At 44.1% G+C, this 23,644-nt stretch overlaps 2 protein-coding genes across 3 annotated transcripts in view; both read left to right on the top strand.

Annotated features, from left to right (window-relative positions):
- Nucleotides 1–13,914, top strand: part of fnip1 (folliculin interacting protein 1) — a 52,990-nt gene extending 39,076 nt beyond the window's left edge. For both annotated transcript variants that reach the window (XM_071906717.2, XM_071906720.2), the window contains 7 exons: nucleotides 3,657–3,803; nucleotides 6,003–6,172; nucleotides 7,550–9,377; nucleotides 9,569–9,734; nucleotides 10,017–10,217; nucleotides 10,753–10,868; nucleotides 11,252–13,914. In XM_071906717.2, the coding sequence (XP_071762818.2) occupies nucleotides 3,657–3,803; nucleotides 6,003–6,172; nucleotides 7,550–9,377; nucleotides 9,569–9,734; nucleotides 10,017–10,217; nucleotides 10,753–10,868; nucleotides 11,252–11,330 (2,707 nt within the window). In that variant the 3' untranslated portion in view covers nucleotides 11,331–13,914. The remainder of the gene's footprint in view (nucleotides 1–3,656; nucleotides 3,804–6,002; nucleotides 6,173–7,549; nucleotides 9,378–9,568; nucleotides 9,735–10,016; nucleotides 10,218–10,752; nucleotides 10,869–11,251) is intronic.
- Nucleotides 13,915–16,119: 2,205 nt separating this feature from the next.
- The window catches only part of rapgef6 (Rap guanine nucleotide exchange factor (GEF) 6), a 176,530-nt gene continuing 169,005 nt past the window's right edge, over nucleotides 16,120–23,644 (top strand). Inside the window, exon 1 of the mRNA XM_078286483.1 lies at nucleotides 16,120–16,418. Within this exon, the coding sequence (XP_078142609.1) occupies nucleotides 16,344–16,418 (75 nt within the window). The 5' untranslated portion in view covers nucleotides 16,120–16,343. The remainder of the gene's footprint in view (nucleotides 16,419–23,644) is intronic.

Here is a 23,644-nt window from a genome sequence, read left to right as displayed (position 1 = left end):
CACCACAGGAGGGTCCATGGTTCCATTCTGGCTGAAATGCATGCTGGGAGTCCTGTGCTTTAGGGCTGTGGGCAGCGTTGGGGAAGCTGCTTTGATGGCATAGTTTTATAAGCTATAGTTTTGTTAACTAGAAGTTTTTTTTAGAACAAGTAGTTCAAACGACTTAGTAAAACAATGGTTGAATCTACATTTGTGATTTCATATAACAATAATAATAATAATATTAATAAACTGTATTTATATAGCACCTTTCCAAGGCAAAGTTTACAAAGTGCTTTACAAAATAAAAGAAGCAGTACACAACAGTATAAAAACAGGGACTAATAGACAATAAAGGTTAATAAAAACAAGTTAAAAACAAGGCAGCAATAAAAGGAAATAAGAACAATAGAACAGAGAGGAATGGTAAAAGAACCACAAGAAGGCTAGTCTATAAAAATGAGTTTTAAAGAGACTTGGTGTTAAGGAGAGACTTAAAAGAAGAAACAGTAATACAAAATCACACGACTGAAAAAAATACCACTGTTAGAATGTTAACAAAATTGTGTTTTATACAACTAAGTTTGTGAGACATGCAAGTTAGCATGAAACACACAAGCCTATTTATGTGTGTGTCTTATGCAATGTGCACATTTGTGTGTGTGTGTGCACGGCTGCCTGCACCACTACTCTCTCTCTCTCTCTCTCTCTCTCTCGCCACACACACACGCTGGCTGGCACTTCCCTATCTGAGGTCCCCCCATCGCTGCAGTCATATGCTTGTTGGCAGCCGGCCACAGCAACCCAAGCCTCCTGAGTGGCAACCCTATCTACCTCAGACACTGGCCGCGAGCACCAGAATAGTAAATAATATGTCCGTGCCAGCAGGAGGAAGGCTATTGCCCGGGACAAACAAAATATCTTTAAAATCTCACCTTCAGACAGCGGCTAAATATACGCCAGGGCCAGTCTGGGTTTTTGCCATTTAGGCTTTTGACTTCATGGAACATTACAGAGGGAAAAGGGTAGAAATGCCTGCTCCCTGATGCTGATGCTGCTTTGACGCAGTGCGAGGGCGGGCACGCACACATACCCACGCATGCAGGCAAAGATAAGCTCCGCACTTTGCAGAGGCATGTGTGCATAAAACTCACACTAGCCTATATTGGGATTATGTTAAGGTTTGCCGTTGCAGCTCAAGCGGGAGTAGTGGGTGAAGCAAGATGCTGCCAGGGTTAGCAGCATTTAGATGACTCCACCCGCCTGCACCTCGGGTTATTTCTCAAAACGCTGCAGCCTGGTAATTGCTTCAAAGTTGTTAATGCAGCTTCCAAGCTTCATCGGCGTGGTGTTTTTTTTTAAGGCTTGTGGGCAGAATTGCACCAGTCCCCATAATAGTATACAGCAAAGTGAAACAAGAGCAGAACTAGTGAAAATTCACTGAACAAGGATTCAAAAATGCTGCACAATCAATCATGCATATTGCGATTTTAGTTTATAAAACAGTTGTCCAGTATTGGCGAATGAGCAATATTTAAACTTTTCATTTGACTTCATTTGAGATGTTAATATATGATCTGATGCAAAAACTGCAGTAAATTCTTCCCCAAATCATTGAGACTAATAATAATCATGATTAACTATCGTGATCACAATATCTAGTTGTTCAGTTAATACATAACTGTGCAGCCCTAGCCCTTATGTGTTATCATCATGGACCAGAAAGACCAGACCAGTTTCATCCTAATGTGTTATCTTTATTTCCTTTTTTTTTTTTTTTTAAACCAACTTTGCGTAAGCACAGCACAGCTCAAAGCCAAAAGCCTGTAGGTCAGAAATGTATGAATAAGTGCCTTCCATAGCGGGGCGGTTTAAAACTGGCTCCACGGCCTGGCGCGCCACCTTCAGTTCACGTCACAGCCGCGCTCTTTAAAGTTCACCTGAACAGCTGGTGCACAGAGGGTGAGACTAGATCCCCCTCCTCCTCCTGTGAGCTGGCTTGGCCTCAGACTTCTGCCCACTGGGAGCTTTTAGTAGACTAATATATACCAGACACCATGGGGTCAAGTGGGGTTTAAAAGGGCCAGGGTCAACTCGACCTGTTTATGACACTGGAATGGAATAAAGCACTATTAGGTCATTTGATGCTACAGTCCAACTGACAGATCATCGCTGCTGCACCGCTGACAACGAGATGCAAAGCGAGTCAGAGACATGGTTTGGGGTGTATTGAGTGACAAGTGGCATTAACTTCATTCTGGCTTGCCCTGCGAAATCCTGCTATGGAATCCAAACTGCTTAGTACCGTGGTGCGCTACTGTGAACTGTCACTTCTTCATGCTAACCTTGAGAGGACAGGTTAAGGGGTTTGTATTTCAGAGGAACAACGACGGAGCTTTTTGCAACAGCTGCATTGCAATACACTGCAAATTAGTTCTTCTTTTCGCACCCATACTTGTTACTTCTCCTTATCTACCTGCAGCAAAGACTATGTAGGTGCGTTCTTGTTTTCCTCCGTGGAAAAACACAGCAACTCAAAATACTGTGATCCCTGGAAGAGTGGAGTTCTGGTGAAGGTCATTTTCACTCTGACACCTGTGTTTTCTCCCAGCATGCAGCCTGTCAGCATCTGCCCCGTCACTGGGGTCGCTTTTAGGTCATTCAGGTTCTGAGTTGGGTGCAGAATTAACCTTGTTTACAACCTCAGACCTCCTGCCGTTTCCACCCTGCCTTGCAATTTAAACACTAGAGCAAGCTTGGGAAACAGAGCTAAACCTTATCACTAGGTGTGTGATGGTGAAGGTTTGTCAGCGAGAGATGGCCTTGGGTGATTGGAACTAGCTAAGGCAATAGATGTTAACTTGATCATTGAGCATTACTCAGCTATGCTATTGTGTTAGCCATTTTTGCCAAAGACTGCAATTGTGATATGGACACAGCTTTTACTACATAAGCTGTGTAGGAGATTCTACACAATAGAATTACTACATTGAAAGGTCCTCTAATAAAAATTGACAGCTCTTTTCGATAAACTGTGCATCCCCGGCATTAGCTAACTAAGAATCCAGCAGCTGCAGGCTCTTGTTTTCCTCACTCAGCATACAGTACATATTTCAGCGCCGATAAAAACGCCCCGATTCTCCACATTCCTCAGGCTGCAGAGATTCCCCCTCTGCCTCTGTGTCAAAGCCTGGCCCGCTGCCGAGACATGCTCACCATCACACCCCACCACGCTCCATGGAAACTCCAGTCCTTCTCAATGGACAAATGCTTCAACTGAGGCACACACACACACACACACAGATAGACATAGAGGAATACTCGCACATGCATAGTCACACAAACACACAGACACTGTACAGAGGGAGAGGGACATGGGTTTGTTTATGTGTGTGTGCATGCATGAGTATGTCTGACTGTCACACACACACACACACACACACACACACACAACCAGGGTCTCCCAGGGCCTCAGCGCAGACAGCGAAGCTCTGTGAACTGAGATCTCTTTTGTTCACCCCAAGAGACAATAACATGTCTGTTCTCTCTCTGCTCCGTCTCTGTCTCTCTGTCTCTGTTTTCTCTCTTTCTCTCCCTTCCCCTCTCTCTCTCTCTCTCTCTCCCTGCCCTCTTTCCCCTCTCTCATCCTCCCTCCCCTCCCCTCGTTCCCGCTCCAGGACGACCATCTGTGACCTCTACACCATGCCCCGGGTGGCTGAGCCCGTCTGGCTGACGATGATGTCTGGAGCCCCGGAGAAGAACCAGCTCTGCGGTCACTTCATGAGGGAGCTCTCCCTGCTGATGGAGCAGGCCTCCAAGAACCAGTTGAGTGGCTGTCTGTACTCACACCAGGGCCCCCGCTGGTCATGGGATTTCTGGGATATCATGGGATTTTGAGAGGATTTTGAGAGGATTCGTCTGTATTCCAGACAGGGAAAGCCAGGGAATTTGATCAGTTGTATGAGGAAGTCGGGGAATACCAGGGAATTTTACAAATGGATCACTTTAATTTTACAGGAATATACCAGAATATATTTTCACACTTGTTTCACACATTTATTACGTTACATAGTGGTTTTCCGCTATTTCTATACATTGTATGGCCACAGCGAACCCACCTGTAGTGAAAACTTCACTCCTTTAGAACATTTCTGAACAAAAAAACAACATGAAGAAATGGCGGGAACCCTGTAATAAACAAGCTGGGCCTGAGAACAGACAGAGAAACAGATAGTATACTGCTTTTATTTCCACATATAGACACAAAGAAAGACAAACACACGTACACGCCAATGCGAAGAAAGAAAGACGCACATGAACACAGACATAGAGGAATGTTGTGCACACACATAAAGTCTTTCTATATCTTTTGTTCCCTTGCACTTCCTGACTTATCAACACAGTGCACACACACTATTCTTTTCTCTCTCTCTCTCTCTCTCTCTCTCTCATGCACACGCACTATCGTCTATCTCTCTCTCTCTCCCACCCAAAAACACACACACACAGTCTCTGTACGTTTCACACTCAGTATTTACTTGTCTGCCTCAGAGGGAGCTGTGAATGTGAGGATCCCTGCCAGTCTCTAGCCGGTTATTGTTGCCGTTACAAAGCCATGCCAAACCACTGCTAATTGTACATATATGAATTGGTAGCAAGGACTTTATTGAACATCCCCCAGTATTCAGAACAGTTGATTTCAGTAGTATTCAAGTGACTGTATTGAATCAGCTACTTCAAGCTGACCTTAAAGTAATAATCCCCTGTTTTGCTAATCTGTAATTCAGCATATACCCAGTTCATGACAGTTTTTACCTTTGCTGTTCTAAATACCCGATGTCGGGTAGGAAAAAACCTTTGGCGCAGAGGAATTGATGAGTTTTACGTTTCCAGCAGCAGCAACAGCGGTTTGTTTGGAATAAATAAAAGAAGAACTGGGTAGTTAGCGTGAGCAGTGATAGCCACCATGGCTGAACAGACAAAGAAAAGAGCGCCACCTACAGAAACTCGAACTTCAGCAGAAAATCTGAGGCAAAAGACGTCACAGTACTGACCACACTGTTTGATTAGAAAGTGAAAAGTGATCTCTGGGAAGTGCAGCGCAAAGACACCACAGCGAAGACCGCTTAGCACCAACGATGTCGCCAGAGTCAAAACAACAAAAACCCAAAGATTTTGAGGATTACCATGTCCAGAGATGATGTAAATGGTCAAGACCTCCCACTCCACCCCTACTGGCTTTGAACTTTCTTACCTTCTCTAAATTCCCGAACACTTTCTAAAATGTTGAATTGAAGCCACATGTCTCCTTGGCAACCATCACTTCCTAGTTCAGGCTTCAAGTCACTATTCCTACAAACACTGGTTATGATGACAACCAAACAGCTACTTGACCCTCAAATGAAGCCTTGCGTCTCCTTGGCAACCATTGGGATTATTGTATCACACAAATTCTTAATTCAGGCCTCAAGTCACTATTCCCATGACTGAAAGTTGCAATGACTCGCACTATTACAACTGCGTTCTGACACGCGCTTGGACCTGACCACCATGACACTGTGAGTCATGGGACAGGAAGGGAAGTAGACACTTGTGGTCAAGACTGAGAAGTGAATCACACTAATAGAATGTGTGTGTGTGTGTGTGTGTGTGTGTGTGTGTGTGTGTGTGTGTGTGTGTGTGTGTGTGGATCAGTGTCACGCGAGCACAATCCATGTGTGTATCGGCATGTGGCTGAGTATCGATGCATGTCTGTCATGCATGCGCTGTGTTTGTGCGTGTGTGTGTGTGTGTGGCACTGAATGTGTCAAGAAAGCGCCTGACCAAAGTGTGTGTGTGTGTGTAGTGAGATTACATCTGACTTGGCCAACCAAGATCTGGAGGGAAAGGGAGAAAAAAATAGTCCACATCGGTTATAATCAGTTGCCTTTTTTCTTTTTATTATCATTTATTCTACCTTCTTATTCTATTCTATTCGATTCTACTCTATTCTCTGCTGACCAAGCTGTCTTCCTATTTTCCAGATTCCTCCCTGCATTATTGACAGCCATCCTGACCAATCATCTGGCCTGGGTGCCCACAGTCATGCCCAATGGGCAGCCTCCAATCAAGATCTTTCTGGAGAAGCACTCCTCCCAGAGCGTCGACATGCTGGCCAAGACACACCCCTACAACCCACTGTGGGCACAACTAGGTGAGACACACACACACACACACGCACAGAGTTGTGTATTCTTCAAAGCACTTAAGAACACCTGTGGTAGTTAACGAGTAAAACATGACGCCTGTTTTTGGTCTTCATCTCGACTCCAGGCATCCTAACATGCCATTCTTGTTGATTACAACATTAAGACCAGTTCAGACAAGCTCTCAGCCCTTCTACTCCACTAACTCTTTAATCTCTATTATCCACTAACTTTTTAATCTCTCTCATTGGTTTGTCAGTGTAATAGTCATAGGTGTCATAGTGCACTTCTCATAGCCACGCTTTGCTCATCTCAGTACCAGCATTTCCTGTGAAAGTAGAGAGTCCAATACGTCATGCTAGCTAAAAAAAAAAAAAAGGAAATGTGGACATTATATAGCCTCCTAGTTTCTAATGGTGATGTAATGGTACTGCCCTAAGAAACTGGCATCTGAGGTTTTATTCTGCCACTCATATAGACATGTTTTAGCTTAGAATGAAGGTTTGAAATGAGACGCACAGATAATAGTGTTTTTCTTACCTTTGAGGATAATTAAGAGGAAACTGAAGGGGCAGTTAAGTTCAGCCACAGCTGAAGTGTTAAAATGAGTGAGTATAGTGTGAAAATTGAATAACAATCTATAATTTTCCAAGTGTAGGCCAGTTGATAGGGGTCGGAAACGTTGTGCTTGCTTGTAATGGAGCACGTTGGATTAGTGGAAATCTGTGGATACATTTCAGCGAAAATAGATGGAGCCCAAATGTGTGAATAGGTGTGTTGATTTATAGATGCATATAAGTAATGACATGTTATAAATATCAGACAGCTTAAAGACTTTATTGAATAGTCAGCATTCTCACTGTAAGTGCAATGGATAATTGGAAATTGAGTAAACAGTGCCACCTGGTGTTTGGACTAGAGAACTGCAGAGCGGTGCATCAATGTATCATGTTAAATTTAAGAAATGGATCACTGAAGTAAAGCAAGTAAAGAAGAGATGAGAAGCATGGCAGTGTTAACATATGTATAACTGTATAGTACTAAAAACAGGGAACAGTAATACTTGAAGATGCTTTTATCAGTCCAGAAAAAGTGCAATTTGTGTTGTCCTCTCTCTATCACACCTTTTATCTCTCATTGACCATCATATTTGCAGCTCAATTGAGATCAAAGAAAACCTTGGCATTTTACAAACCACTAAAATATAAATATTGACAGACTTTCTCCAGAGGTTACAGTGTAACCTCTAATATTTAGTATTTCATAAGATAAAAAAGCAACAATCAAGTAAATAAAAACACATATTCATTATTAAAATAAGTAGACACATGTAAAAACCTGTTCACTGATGCTACTTTCCAATCTTTTGATGTCCGTGTGTTTAGGTGACCTGTACGGTGCCATTGGCTCTCCGGTGCGTCTGTCCAGGACAGTGGTGGTCGGCCGCAGACAGGAGCTGGTCCAGCGGCTCCTGTATGTCCTCACCTACTTCATCCGCTGCTCCGAGCTCCTGGAGACCCACATGCTGGACAGCGCCGAGGACGAGGCCATCGTCATGCCCGGCTCCCTCATCACCACCTCCCTGAGGAGAGGAGAGGTGGAGGAGTCCGACTACGTCCTGGTAACCGTCCACAAGCCCAGCGGGGACTACCTGTCCCAGGGGGCTCATGGCCGGCAGATTGAGGCCGAGGACAGCAGCTACCCCTCGGACAACAGCCTCCAGAGCAGCACCTACACGGACACGGAGGCGGAGCCCGGTGCCGGGGACACGCCCAAGGAGGAAGACGAAGAAGAGGACGAGGAAGACGAGGAGGACAGCAGCGAGAGTCAAGGGTCCAGGAGCAGCGTGCTTCAGACTGGACACAGCGAAAGTCACTGTCGGAGCCAAGGCACGGTTCCTATTATCAGGACTGAGGAGGCGGCTGAAACCAGAGAGCTGCGCATGGAGTCAGGTAGCCCGCTGCACGCTGAGGCCAGACTGGAGACGGTGCTGCGCGTCGGCTCGGCTTCCCCCAGGGAGCAGGTCTGTGTGCTGGATGCAGAGACCAAGGGCGACCTGGAGCTCCTGGTCCCATCCATACCCACGGCCCTGACACCAGACTCATCCCCGACTCCCATTAGCCCAGAGGGGAAGGACGCAGAGGCAGAGGCTGGGATGGAGGCAGGGGTGTGGGCCAAGCCCATCAAAGTGCTGGCCCCCCGAATCTTGGGGATCCCTCTAGAGAAGAAGCCCCCGGATAAGAACCTGCCTGCCGCAGTGCCGGTACTGGGGATGCCTGGAAACACGGCTATGGGGCCCATGACGCTGACACTGACAGAAGAGGAAGAGCCGGCCACGAAAGTTACCTTCCTCATCGGAGACTCGATGTCTCCTGAGTCGGATACAGAGAGCCGCAGGAGGAAAGTGGAGGAGGAGATCAAAAAGCACAAGAAACACCTCAAGGACAAACAACTGCTTCAACAGCAACTGCTACTGCATCAACAACAACAACAAAAACATCAACAGCAGCAGCAGCAGCAGCAGCAGCAGCAGATGAAAGGAGCAGATTCAAAGACCAGCAACAGCAGCGCATCATTAGCGGACCAAACCAAACAGACCAAGGAGGCTCCAGCCCTGCTGCGGGTCTCCAGTAAGATGCCCCAATGGAGCCCCGACTGTATGGACTACAGCGAGTTTGACGAGTATTTCAGCCTGGAGAACCCTGTTGAGACCAGGACTATAGACGACGTGTCCAAACAACGACAGGACGCCAGCGCAACGGACAAAATGCACAAAGAGTTGCTGGACCCCTCGGGAGTCCCTCGGCCCCGTGTCGCGGAGGCCGTCCAGTGTCAGATTTTGGGTTTGGGTCTGGGTCTGTGTCTAAATTCAGGTAGTGGAGATGTAGGGTCCTGTAGAACGGGGGACAGGAAGGGGGAGACTTCGATGGAGGTCCAGAGGAGGTGTAGGTGTGGGTCCACAGACTCCGCCGAGACCTGCTGCTGCAGGGGCTGTTCTGCTGAGCAGGACAAGGGCATCGTTGTGTCAGGCGCCATCCCCCAAGATGGCAACAACAACAACAGCAGCGACAACAAAGGGGACCAAAAGAGGAAGGCGGCGCCAGTCAACGACTGGGAGATCCCACGCAACGAGAGCTCAGACAGCGCGCTGGGGGACAGTGAGAGCGAGGAGACGGAGGATTGGCAGGAGGAAGTGGTGGTGCCTTTCCCTGGGTGAGTAGGAGGACACACACACACTCAGGCACACACACACTCACAGACTTTCTCTTCCAGTTCACACACACACAGTCAGCTGTATTGGCATGAAGTGCAATTCAGTATATATTGTCAAAGCTTTAGTTGACATCCTCATCATTTGATAAATAATTTTTACACAAATCTCATGCCATATTTTCCATTAACAGGTCAAAGTTGGTGGAGAACTACTCCAAGCCAAGCATCGCCAACTTTGGCCGGTCTCTGTTTGGAGGCTACTGCCCCACCTACGTGCCGGACTTTGTACTGCATGGGATGCCCAGCGACGAGAAGTTACGGCAGGGCCTCATGGCGGAATTGACCCATGCTGTGCAGGTAATGGATTGAAGCGTTTGGATCTACTCAGTAGGGAACTTTACGTTTTTCCACTGCCAATAGAGATACAGAATACTAGATTCTAAATATTGGCTCGGATTACATTGCTTTTTCTGAACAATGCAGAATTCATAAGTTTAAGGTATTTGGACAAAAATGATTGTATTCTTCCTCAGAATGTTCTCTCACAATTTTCTTATATTTATATGTAAGAAACCTTTTTTCCCCCTTTTTTGTATGTGCTGTATTGTCTGAAATGAACATTCTGTCCCGTTTCCATAGCATCCAGTGTTGGATGAGCCCATAGCGGAGGCTGTCTGCATTATAGCAGACACAGACAAGTGGACAGTGCAGGTGGCCAGCAGCCAGAGACGGGCCACAGACGTCAACAAGCTGGGGAAGGAGGTGCTGGTGTCCAGCCTGGTTTCCAGCTTACTGCAGTCCACTCACCAGCTCTACAAACTCAACCTCTCACCCAACTTTGTACGTTACACCCCTCATAGTTGCTTCTATAATATTTGTGAAGCAAGCAGAATAAGTTGCATAGCGACCCAGTCAACATGCCATCTTGTGAGCACTTCATTTACACTTTGGTGTAAAGACACGGCTCGATGGACTTCTGTTTTAAGGACTGATTGTACAAGACTTTGATTTCAGTCTAGTCTGAAACACATTCACCTATTATAGAGTTTTAGGGTTTGGGGGATTTTTTTTGGTTTGTTTTTCTGGGTTCAATTCCCACTGAGGTCATCCAGATTAAAAATGTTTGCATTCATGATATTGTAAGATGCTTTGGTTTAAAGTCCCACCAAATTGAATATATCTGTGTCCTATTAATTTCTAATGCCGATTTGTATTCTCGGCACCCTATCTGCTGTATTCCCTCCTTTTTTTGGGTTGCCTTGGTCACATCCCTGCATCCCTGCATTATAAATTGCTTGCCTCTACACAATAATCACCGCATTGATTCTCCTGCGTTACCAACCATGCATGTTCTCGTCTCTCTCCTCTCTCCCAGTGTATAATGCACCTTGAGGACCGCCTGCAGGAGATCTACTTCAAGAGCAAGATGCTGGCTGAGTATTTGAAGGGCCAGACTCGAGTCCATGTCAAAGAGCTGGGCATGGTCCTAGGGTAAGCAGTTCTCTTCATTCCAACCTCACAGATGGTGTAAAAGCTTTATTTCAAACTCCAATCCTGCCCTTTTTTCAGAAATTCATGCAGAAATTCTGAAGACCATTTTGATCTAAAGGCTTTTGCTTAGTAAAAACGAGATAGTTTTGATTTGTTTAACACTTTTTTTGGTCACTGTGTAATTCCATTTGTGTTATTTCATAGTGTTGATGTCTTTACTATTATTCTAAAATGTGGAACATGGCAAAAATAAAGAAAAATATGGTGTGTCCAAACTTTTGACTGGCAGTGTATGTCACTTCTAGTAGGACACCTGTGTTTACCTCCAGACCTACCAGCTTGGAGTTTATCCTATTCTGATTTTGGCTCTTTTATCCGTCCAGAATCGAGTCCAGCGACCTTCCCCTGTTGGCGGCGGTGGCCAGCACTCACTCTCCCTACGTGGCCCAGATCCTGCTATGAGACCGCGACGGCACCTGAGGAAAACCAGTCAGACCCGGGCGGTGCCGCTCTGGCCCCAAAATGGCCGTCCACGCTCCTGCACGGCTGCCCCAACATGGCTTCCTGACCTGTGTGCTGAGGCCGAGTCGGGGCTTCGCAGAGCGCGGCCTCTTGGACCGCGGCCACCGCCGGCGCCGGCGCCTCCTCTCCTCAGAGAGCTGGCGGCTGCTGCTGCTGCTGCTGCTGCTGCTGGATTTGGTGCAATACTGATTTTGTACCACCAGGGGGAGTCAGAGACCACAGTCCCACCGAGGGAGCGAGGCTCTGCTGACGACTGAAGCATCCCTGAAATGACCTGCTCCTGTTTTTGAATGTTTCTTTTAAAACAGGACTTCTTTCTTTTCTTCTTTTGGACACAAAAGCCAAAGACTTTATTAATTTTTCCAGTTGAGAATGAAAATTAAGATATCTATAACAACAATGGATTTCATTTCTACTGTTTTTTTTTTTTTTCTGTACAATCTTAAACCCAGTCATAGGAAGCAAAGGACTACCTGTTTAAGGGAATGGGATGGACATTTATTTTTATTTACTTTATGGTAAATATCATTGAGAACATTATCAATCTCACTTACGCCAATTATGTTATTTTGTTTATCTTCATGTATTTGTTTACAAGCGAACTTTCCCTGAGATATCTCAATGAGAATGTTTTTTTTTTTTCTTTGTTAAATTACAATGCACGCCTCCATAAATTCTGACTTTAAAGCCTATTTTTCGGGCCAAGTGGGGGTTAATCGATGCACACGGTGATTTTTAGTTCTCTACAAACTGGTTTTGAAATGGCTAAAAGTGGCTTTGACATTCTTATCATAGGTACAGCACTACCTCAGATCTTAATATGGGCAATGGATACTACACGCATTTACAACCGCCCCATAGAAAACCCTGAGGTATACTTTTTATGCTATTTTAATCAGAGGAATGTCAGCGTGAACTGTGTGCGGACTCTATGCTGTGTTCTTTGTGAAAAAAAAAAAGGGAAGACTGTTGTTTTATTCCTTTTTTTAAAGATGATCGTTGGACAAAGACAAAAAACCGACATATTTTTGCTTCAGAATGTGATGAAGGAGAAGGGTCCCTTTCTACTGTGGAAAAAGCTAAAACACGCATTATCTACATCTATTTTAAAACCAAAATGCTGAAATATTTTCACACTTTTATAGCTTTCGCCACCTTCATACGATGTTTACGGCTTTTGACGTTTTGCTTCAGAGACGGGAGAGGAGGAACAGTACAGTGGGTTAAAACATGTATCATTTACACACTAGATTTTCAAACATTCTCCTGTGTTTGGAGGACGTTTTTATTCGCAAAATACCACAGAATGCAAAACGGAAAACTACAGTAGCACCACTTATACTTTTGTTTTCTTTTACCGTTTTGTAATTTTTCCATGACATTGATATGTGTGTGATTTTGGAGGTTATGCCATATAACCAGGGTGCGATTTGCTGGGGGAATGGGGGGACACTAGTGTTGCTTTCCCACCTTCTGCTTTTGGATTCCCTGCCTCTATGAGCATAAAGTTTCATCTCCGGTGGGGCCAGTCGGACCTCTTTTTATTATCATTATTATTATTATTTTTAATGAAAGCCAGCAGCTGATTGCGTTAAGGCTGCTGGAAATGAATCTGTATTCTCTCTGTAGCAGCCAAAAGTGACTGCACCCAATATTTTCTACTGTACACCTTCAAAAAACAGAGAGGAACTCTTGAGCTTCAGATTTATGCATAACCCACATTATACTTTCCCATTGTACTGTGCTGGTAAATTTCCCATGACTGGGAATTGTAAGCAGAGGGAGAAAGTATGAACTGAAGAATGAGTCCATTAACTCTGCTCAACCAGATTAAACCTGTAGGTGGTTTCTGGTTTTTCGTGACAAATTTCAACACATTACATTTTAAAATTTGAATGCTGCTTAGGCTTCTCGCTCCCTCTTTCAAATACTGTATGTAACAGAGCTTGCTGATAAACATTATGTATACAGTATAATTTGTATGCTAGCTTGTATTGCTAGAAAATGCAGGATGAAATGGCAATTTCCCCCCCCAGGAACTAGACAGTCCCCATTCCAAAAAAAATCCCCCCCACACTCTTGTTTTCTTTTTTAAAAACCCAAATCGCACCCTGAATATAACCCGAGTCTTAATGGACATGTGGCATGAATGCATCAGAGGCTTCTGGAGAACTTTGTTTTGCTGGTAAAAAATTGATATATATATATATATATATATATATATATATATATATATATGCTTGTTACTGTATGGAAGATGCTCCGCTATATCAGCCTACATTTTGTACAACCCCCCCGCCATTACGTTTAAAAAGGTATGAATTTATATCTGCTTTTCCCTCTTTGTATATGAATAAATTATTTAGTAGGCCACGGTGTGCGTAACGGTTCATGTAAATTGTACATACTCAAGTTTATTTCCATTTATTTGTACAGATTGTCTTTAAGAATATTGTCTCCTCGAATTATTATTCTTTTCCCAATTTTATGGGAATGTTGTGCAATAAAGATGCCGATGTCAGGATTTTCAGCGTCTCTGTGAATGTTTTCTGTCACAGAATCAGAGGAAAGAGAGAGAGAGGGGGGGAAAGAAAAATCCACTTTATTTCCTGGAATTATTCCTTTCTTGATGTGTGAATATAAAAAACGATTTCCCAAAACTAGAAAGGAGAGATCCAAGAGCCGTAATTCAGATCCAGGAATTCATGACAAAAAAACTTGGAGCTGCTCTAGAGACGGTGAATGTGAAACTGACTCTGAGTGACTGTACTGGGGATATGAGCACATTTTCTGCTTCATACCGTTGGCACTGCACTGAATCAAAGCTATTTGCATGTAATACTTCAAACAAGCATTCTGTGGAGCCACTATGCTCCGGGTTTTGTGTCTTGACTTCTCAGATTTAGAGGCTTTGGTCTCTATAGATTCCAGCTTTAGTGAGAGAGTTCCTGTTTGAGGATTATCATGCATAAATCCTGTTTTATGTTTTGTTTAACTTCCCCTTTAAGTTGTGAGGGCTATCCCACTTGGGAAGTCTCACTGATTTGTCTCTCCATTATCTGCTGTATACCCTCTGCTTACTCATCTTTTTTAGGCTGATAAAAATCTTTATGGGACAGATTGAAAGTATACAAAACAAAATAAGAAGTAGCTTCAAACTGATGCAAACTATACGAGGATAGCTTGTTCTGAGGCTTTTTTTTTTTTTTTTTTTTTTGGCTTGCAGGTTGTTTTCCTTATGGTGATCTCCAACTGGATGACATCACTTGCCCACTTTTGAATTCACCACTACATCACTGGTTGTGACTCCACCCTCCTCGCGGTACAGGAGATAAAAAAAGGAGCGAACCGCAGTTATGCAATAGAGGAGTGACTACGGCCAGGAATGAGTGTGCAAATCATGTCAGTGTGTACATTACTGGAATATCACTTTACCTCTGTTTTAAAGGTATTTTAAGAGGTGATTTTAAAAACATACGACACCAAAAACTACTGCTGGTGAAGTGTTTGTGATCCAAGTTTTTAGAAAACTGGGAGGAGTGCGCTGAAACTGGCTGTATTTTTTCATCTTATTCTATTATAGCTTTAGCTCACAGATTAATTGTAAAATAAAAAGGCAGCAGGACAAGAGGTTTGATTTCCTGCTAAATCCTTGGATCTGTGTGAGCTGTCAGTGCCTGAAGTGTCAGAAGTCAGGAGGCGTCGGCAGAGAGGGAGGGTCTGTGCTGCCTTCAGGTGCTCCTCGGAAACTCCTGGTCCCGAGCTGGAAAAGTCGTAAACGCAACTTGCATTCAAGCGCTTTCCATTGGAAAAAAATAAATAAATATCACTACCGACCCAGCAACCAAAGAAGCTTTTTGGGTGGCTGTTGTTTTATTTAAGAAAACAAGCGGCATACAAAGCAGCTTTGTGCGGCAGAAGGGGAATGAAAAGGAGAAAATGTGTATCAGGAATATAATTGATGTTTAAAGCGATAATCTGACATGTTCATATAAATGCATTTCTGTTCTGCTACTCTCTATCGCCAACTGACATAACACATCAGTGATTCAACCTATACCCCGTTCATTAAAGCTTTTACATTTGCTGTTTTAAACACCTGGTGTCTGGTAGGTCTTTCCCGGGAAAAATCTTCTGCCACACAGGAAGTGATGCATTTCACATTTTAGGGAGCAGCAACAGTGTGTTTGGAGTAAACAGAAGAAGAACTGGGTAGTTAGCATGAGCAGTGATAGCCAAACTGCATCAACAGAAAATCCAAGGAAAAAGACATAACAGTACTGGACACACTGTTTAATTTAACAGAATTGCGGATTACCACTTTAATGTATTAGCCATTATAAGCATTATAAATAAACTCTAAGCTAAAAAACTATTTGCAGCTGTTGTCTCTATATGTAATATATCGTGTTATACACAACTTGGGTCTTATCATAGAAAATCCCGATTTTCCCCAGTAGTATTTACCACTTTGCCGGGTCGTTCATGTGCCGCTCTGGTCGTAATTCCCACATTTCCGACAGCACCTGAATGCAGCACCAGCCTGGGCCAGACAGATGTCGTCAACTCTCCACAGTCAGTCGGATCTGGAGGAGGGATCTAAATCTGAACTCCTGGATCCAACTACTAGCTACCGAGGTGGATATTTCGCTTCACCAAAGATGTACAGAATTCATGACAACAAGTCCCGCAGATTTGATTTTCTCTCTCGTTTTAACGGTGTCGACTCTTTCCCGGATACGCAGTAGCTAAAGTGGAGTTTGTTTGCCTGGAGAAGGAGCTCCCAGTCCCGGTCCGTTTGGACTTAAACTCCATCCATGCTCGGCTGGGCGAGGAAAAGAGCAACGGGGATGTGAGTTTGTTTAGCCCGGCTCGGAGACGTGAAAGTGAGATTAACTAAACGGGGAGTGCGTTTGAGTTCCTGAGGCGGATTTTGAACCGGTTTAAGAAGTTATGAAAATGACCGGAGCGATGGAAACTTGTTTCAAACAAGCTTTGAAGAAACCGCCCTCGCTACGGACAGCAGAGGTAAACAAAACTATGCTTTCTTAATTAGCATTGCTTTGCTAACGCTAGCTAAAAGGCAAACTGTTGCTTCACCTCACTGCAGGGAAAACCCATTCAGTTGGTCCAGAGGGGTTTGATGAGTCAAGTTGCTTCCAGGCAAACTATCTGATTATCACTGTTATGAATACTATATCCCATGCAATTACACTAACTTCACTGTGTATTTAGGCTGCATACAAATAAGCCATTTCCAGTTTTTGGGACAGTTCTGCTTAAGTTAATAGGCAACTGTATGCTTCCCTGCTATAGCCTACAGTACCTGTGTAGTGCAGTTCAAATGTATACAAATGAAACAGCTTTTAAGTCAATTAACATACTATAGGACAACATATATTATGGTGCTATATAGTGGTTCTTAAAGTGGGGTTCAGGGACCATCAGGGGTCCTTGAGAGGGTTCCAGGGGGTCCCCATGATGAAGAATTTTGCTTTCTTTATGGTTTTATTCCCTAGATATTTACACAGTGAGAGCATGTACAGAAAGGCTATTCTGATCTGGGAGTTCACGCCCCACTGTTATCCCACCTTTAGTAGAGACAATTATGGATTTTCGTACTGAATCTAAATGCAAAATCTCTCATGGGACAAAACCTTAGCACAAGTGGGGGTTCAATTCCCAGTTGATTTCTGTTTGGTGGTCCTTGACACGGTTAAGTTTGGGAAACCCTGCCTTACAGCACTGCATAATAGACTTGTAAATACAGTTTTACTTACAAAACATAACGTCATATACTATTCCCATCAGGGAGCTCATTTCTAAGCTAAGGAACTTGTTTCTGTAAACTTTAGTTTGAATGAAGCCAGCTAAGTCTAATCACTGCCGCTTTCTCATCCCACCCTCCTCCTCCTCCTCCACCTCCCTCATCCTCCTCCTCCTCCGCCCAACATGAAGCTGTGGAAACACAGCTGGCTTGTCATTGCTTTGGCTACACTTTCCCCCAAAAATAGCTCACACCGTACTCCCTCCCATGTTCAGCTGCTGGTAATAGTTTTGAAGCGCAAGCACTTTTCAAAGCACAATCGGTGTAAAAAAAAAAATTTGGTTTAAAAACTAGCTAGCGTCCAGCTTTGCACCACACCTTTGAAAAGGCCCTTTTTTGGCTCTGATCCTCTGTTTGTTTGTGTGTGCATGGCAAGTAGAAAGCCTCTTTCACACCTTTCAGAGAGGGCTTTTGTACGGAGCCAAACAAACCATAACAACCGTGTTTGGTCCTCCAACATAATGATACAGTCATAGCAGTCAAGTGGATCTGTGATTTGGTAAGTCACCATGTGATGAAGTTAACCGTTTGATAAAGAGACTAAATTTAGCCCATCACTCTGAATGAGGAGAGGGTGGAGATAAGCTCGCTGAGATGAGGGCAGACGAGGTGAAATCCTCATAGTGTTGCGATACGAACCTGCGATGAGGGAGGAGGCACAAGGCACTATATGAGTGTTATTCCCTTTTTCTGTTCCTCTCGGTCCTTGTCAAACTCAGGTCCGGGGACCCTTGCAGGTTCCAGGGACGGTGCTGTGTGGCCCCCTGGTCTGGCTAATGGCATCTCTGCTTTGTTTGTTAGTACATAGCGGAAAGTGACAGGAAGGATAAGAGTGAAAGGATGATATGTGGAGTTGAACCTCTGACATTGTGAGGCTGTGGTGTGCAGCTTGAGCCACCAAGTCTTTTTCTCATACTGGTTGTTTTATTCTTAGGCAAGTAGACATTCGGGTTTCAGTCGTAGGCCAGCAACAAAGCTTATGGCTCCTGGGTTGGGGGTTTTAACACTAACACTGAGCACAATTCTTCATATCAGCTTTGATGCTGAAGTGGTCGCTAGCACTACTCATATCATTATTTACTCTGAGATGATGCAACCATGTGCCATTCCCACTGTTCACTGCAATTGAAACTAGTCAGGATGTTGACATAAGACGCCAGAAGTACAGTAAACTAATTTTGTTACTGGAATTACCACGTTTACTAATCATCAAGATTACTAATCGTAAGGCCTAACCAAACAATCAGGATTATCATTTTAGTCATAATCGTGCGTCACTGAAGGTCGTTCTGGCTACGAGCGTCAGCTAAAATGCCGTGAATCTGAATGTTTTAGGCCTGCTGTAGGTTCGTCTGTCTTCCACGCAGATGTTTGGCTCAGTGGGTAATCTCTCTCACCGCAGGTTTTAGGCCTGTCAACCTTTTTCCAGTTTCTTGAGTTTCCATCCAGCCTCTTCCCTGCTTGCCTACCTTTCTCAGTGCCACACAGATGCCCCGGTGGTAAGAGACAGCCAATCACGCCGGGTGATTTACGGCGGCCGCGGCTGCGCCCAGCACGGACCGGACATTTATGGGAATTCCGACCATTACAAAGCCACAGTCTCCTGAGGGAGAGGGCGAGCGAGGTAGAGAGACGAGGAGGGAGAGAGAAAGAGAAACACAGAGACCTTAAGTGGTGACTCTTTGCTGTCTAAGCAAGCAGACGAGCCGCTGCGAACAGAACAGGAGATGCAAACCAGTGTGTGGTGGACTGTGTGTTCTTGGAAGCGCTACAAAGAAATATCTTTCAAAGGAGGCTGTGTGTGTTTCAGCAGAAGTCACCAAGGACGGTGGTTTGCTCAATGCTGACACAACTCAACAAACTGAAGCTGAAGGATAATACCGGTGCTATTTTAAGTTTGTGCCCATCATCTCCTTTCCTGGTGGTGTCTGCACACAGTCAGCATAGTTGGAGCAATTATGGCTAATTTTCCTCCCTTTAGAATAAGCCGTTGCTGCTATTAATTTTTCTACAGCATGAAAAACAACTTCCACAGACTTGGAAATTGCCCGAGCTAAATAACCCATCACAGTAAACATGAAGCCTTAATTTGGTTTTGTCAATGTTTCTCTGTTTTATCGTTATTTCATTGAGTGTTTTCTCATCAATGCTGCGTTACGTTACGCTCTGCTGCCTTATTTTGGGTGTTAGCAGTTAATCTCAAACTAGTTTTGACACCGTAAAGCTGGCATTTTAAAAACGACAAAAAAAAATCTAGTAAACATTAAAAAATCTGATTACATGCATTGCAAAATGATTGGGGGAAATGTAAAAATAAACAGAAATAAATTGGCTGTAACTCTAAACGACAGCCATATTCTACTGTAGAAAAAAAGAAAGAAAAAAGGTGTTATACTCCTTTAAGAGTAGTTAGACAGTATCTGAATGTACCATCACTATGGTTAAAAACAGAAGCCATCCTCCCTCTGCAGAATGTGAAATTGATGCCTTATGGTTTGAGGCATTTCGCTCATGTATTGACTGGTTGAGGAAGAGGATGTAGGTCACAGCGGGGTGTGGGAACCCGAGCAAAAACTAGCCCTGTGTGTGTGTGTGTTTCTGTGTATCTGGTTATATGTGTGGCGCTGGTTATGTACAAAGTGTGCACGTTTAATTTGGTGTATCTGTGTGAAACTGCGTGTTTCACTGGAATGTTTCAAGTGTACGTGAAAAGAAAAACGTAGGCCTGATTGTGCAAGAGCTGGCGGTGTGTATGCATGTGTGTTAGAAGTGTATTTCGAGTGTACGTCAAAACACATCTTCAACACCACAGCCCGATATCGGTCCACTTGTATCAGGCATCTTCCATTTCTCCCTGGCCTTACTGCGTCTCTCTCCAGCGTTGCCTGGGGCGACGATGTGTTGTTGGTACAAGGTTCGTCAAAAACCCCTCCCAATGCATTTCATTTCAGTGATACACACACAACAATAGGGCCTGACTGCCGAGGGAGTCAGTGGGTATCAGGACATAGAGTACCGCATGACAATAGTAATTATAAAACAGGTGATTTCAGCCTCGCAGTCTGATTGGTCAAAGATGCATTCCAACTGCGCTGATAATTCCCATAAAACACGGCCAGCTGTAGCCGCTGGCTATACCAACTGTGTGGTAAACACTCAGCTAGTTAGAGATCATCTTTGCTTTCTCCTTTTTTTTTTTTTTTGTCTTTAAAGCTCCCATATTATTCTGTTTTCAGATACACTATGGCTCAGGTGTAGTAGTTTATTTAAAGGGGTTTTAATTGAATGAATGAAGACTTGAGAGAGGGTGTGTCAGTGCAAATGCTGCAAACTTGCTTGATTGGAAGGATTTTAGAAATTGAAATTGATTAGTGGGAGGCCAGTCGAGTCCAGTTGTGATGTGTTGAGTGGCATCTGTAGGATGGAAGGATGGAATTTTGAAAAAGCAATAACTTTAATTCTAACCACTCAAACATAATCATATTTTAACTTCATTAAACATCTTTGATCGTGTATGGTGCTAGAGCAGGGGTCTCAAACTCAATTTACCTGGGGGCTGCTGGAGGCAGAGTCTGGGTGAGGCTGGGCCGCATCAGGTATTCCACAAGAAAAGCTTTGTTAAAAAAAATCCAATCTTCTCAAATGTCTTTATTTTTATTTTTTAACACAAAATAAGATTTAAACGTCTTTATTAACAGTTCTTTAACCTCAATGGGTTCTTCTGAATATGAATTGTCCTGAACATGAATGGAACATTGAAGAACATGAACTGTTCTTCTGAACATGGCTTTTCCGCTTTTTTAACGTCATTTCCGCTTCTTTTTCCTGTGACAGCAGCACGGCGGTCGGCGGATAATAGCCCGGTAGCAGTCTCCTTTGTTTTTGCGCTCGATGTTCATGTCTTTCATGATGACATGAACACCATGGCATTTGTAGATGGTAGAAAGTACCGGGATAGCGAGCGCAAAAAGGCGACTGCTCCCGGAGTGTTATCCGCCGTGCTGTTGTTACAGGAAAAAGAAGCGGAAATGACACCGTGCTGTTGTTGTTGTTGTTGTAAACGTAGTCATAGAAACAAAAAAAACAAATGACATCATATAGAAATATATGTAGTGTTCATCGTGTGAGGCAATGCAAATAGCGCGATGCAAATAAAAAATAATGACCCACAAATAACGGTGCGACCCTATAATTGGTCCGGGTTACCGGGGACTGTTATCGCCGACGGACAGGTGTCGCTATGTGACTGCAGACTACATTAGGCTACATTGAGTTCCTTACTTTTCTTTTATCCCGCCGCGTACGCATCACTTTGATTTATTTTGTCAGAGAGAGACATATATACGTATAATGTCCCGCTGGGCAGCAACTTAAAAAACTTTTTTTTGGAAGTGTTGTGAACGCAGCGCGCTGGGACGAAAGTCCGCGTGTGCCCAATAGAAACGAGGCAGCCAGCCAGGCACGGAAGAAAACTCTCCATGGCAACGCTGCTGTAACTTTCACTCATTGAGAAATGTTTCTCTGCTTGCATCAAGCCCGGTCGATGTCCCACCCCCGAGAGCCATATACCCCACCGTGATTGGTAGGTTCGTTCAGCTCCGCACACAATACTGTAAAGTGCCATCCATATAAAACTTGCGGGCCGCACTAACATTAAACTTTCATATTAAGGTGGGGGCCACAAAATATCGTCTCGCGGGCCGCAATTGGCCCGCGGGCCACGAGTTTGAGACCCATGTGCTAGAGGAACATTTTAATTCCTATGATAATGCCCCTTTAATTCTTATTTATTTACATGACTTAGCTGCATCGCCATCGTACCCACAGTCACAGTGAAGAACCCCCTCCCAGGTTTTACTGCATTGTGTCTGATGTGCAAATACCATCCGTTCTGACAAATATTTGTTACACTGCGAGCAAACACACAAGTACAAGCAGTCAAGGTGAAAACCAGTTTTGCAGTAGTGTTGTTTTGACGGCGGCCTGGGGGCTCATCTGAAGAAGTCTGGATGTAGGTTCAAGCTGACTGTCTCTTAAATAAGGAAGACGCATCAAAACCTTGATCAAGCTGCAAAATTTTACAGTTGTCTGTCCTTTCCAGTGGCTTCTTAGCATTGTTTGCATTTGGGAAGAAGGGGGTTTTGCTTGTCATTCATAATTTTTCTCCTCATGTTTCTTCCAAAACAGAGGGTACGGGCTGGAAAGTAAGTTTTAAAAGCCAGAAAGCTCAGCACTTGGCAAAGTAATCGTTGAGTCATTGGTATTAATCAAGAACCCTATCAACCCCTGCAGATCTATTATGGTCATTTTGTGCTATGGCGCAGTCAAAATCGTACTTATTCCCTCTAAATTTCATTTAATGAGCCCATAAGCAATGTTTTCAACCCAGTGAATAGAATTTGGCCTAAATCTAAGATCAGCAGCTCATTGTGAATGCTGGTCATCTTGCATATACACAAGTATACAAGGCTCACTGTGACATTTGTAAGCAACCAATAATTTGGTTTACTGTTTTTGCTCAAGTGTCCCTTGACACCACATGGTTCACCAGTTTTTATACCCCAGGCTTGGTGTGATATGTGTCTAAGCAATCACAATTTTGGTGTGCCAGGGCTTTTGTTACTTTGCTGCAGTGCACCCTGGGGAAAAACTGCTCGAGGTTGATAACTGAGAAGGAAATTAACTTATTTGTGGCAGGTGGATTCCAAAGTTTGGCAGCAACTTTCACTATTTTACCTGCAGAATTGGGTTTTTAGAAAAGAGAAAGGAACCCGAAGCCGAAGTGAGGAGCCTGATACAGCTGAGAAACTTTGTAGTCAAAGCCCAAATTTCCCAGCATTTGATTGGTGGTTGGTGGCAGCTGTTAGTTTCCCACCGTGGTGGAGGACCAGTGGGGTTAGGCAGCTGTTGATGAGAAACTGACATGGTGACACTTCCTGTCAAATTGGCATGTTTTTAACCACAGTACACCGCTGCTAACTGACTGTCTAGATACACATATCATCAGACAGATGACAGTAAGAGAGAGAGAGATAAGAAGAGGGATGATAGAGGGATATGGATGGAGAATTTGTATGTATGAATGTATGTATGTAATTCGTATGTTTGAGAGATGAGAGGAGACAAGTGGGGAGGAGAGAAGGGAAAATACATATAGGCTAATCAGAAAGAGGGTTGTGGAGAGGTGAGAGGGGGACGGAAACTAAGTGACAGAGAGAGAGAGAGTGGTTGCGACAGAGAGGAAGCTTGAGAGAGAGATACTTGCACAGTTATGAGAGAGCGAGCATGGTAGGTGCGGTATCGTCTAATCGAAGAGATGGCAGCGAGGGAGAGAGATGAGGGAAAGTGAGAGAGAGAGAGATACTGACAGGTAATCAAAAAGATGGCTGAGATGGAGAGAGAGAGAGGGAAGGGAGGGGGCAGATAT

This window comes from Centroberyx gerrardi, chromosome 11 (assembly GCF_048128805.1).
Source record: "Centroberyx gerrardi isolate f3 chromosome 11, fCenGer3.hap1.cur.20231027, whole genome shotgun sequence".
Lineage (NCBI taxonomy): Eukaryota > Metazoa > Chordata > Actinopteri > Beryciformes > Berycidae > Centroberyx > Centroberyx gerrardi.
The sequence above is the reverse complement of the archived record's forward strand: the minus strand, read 5'-3'. Positions and strand labels throughout refer to the sequence as shown.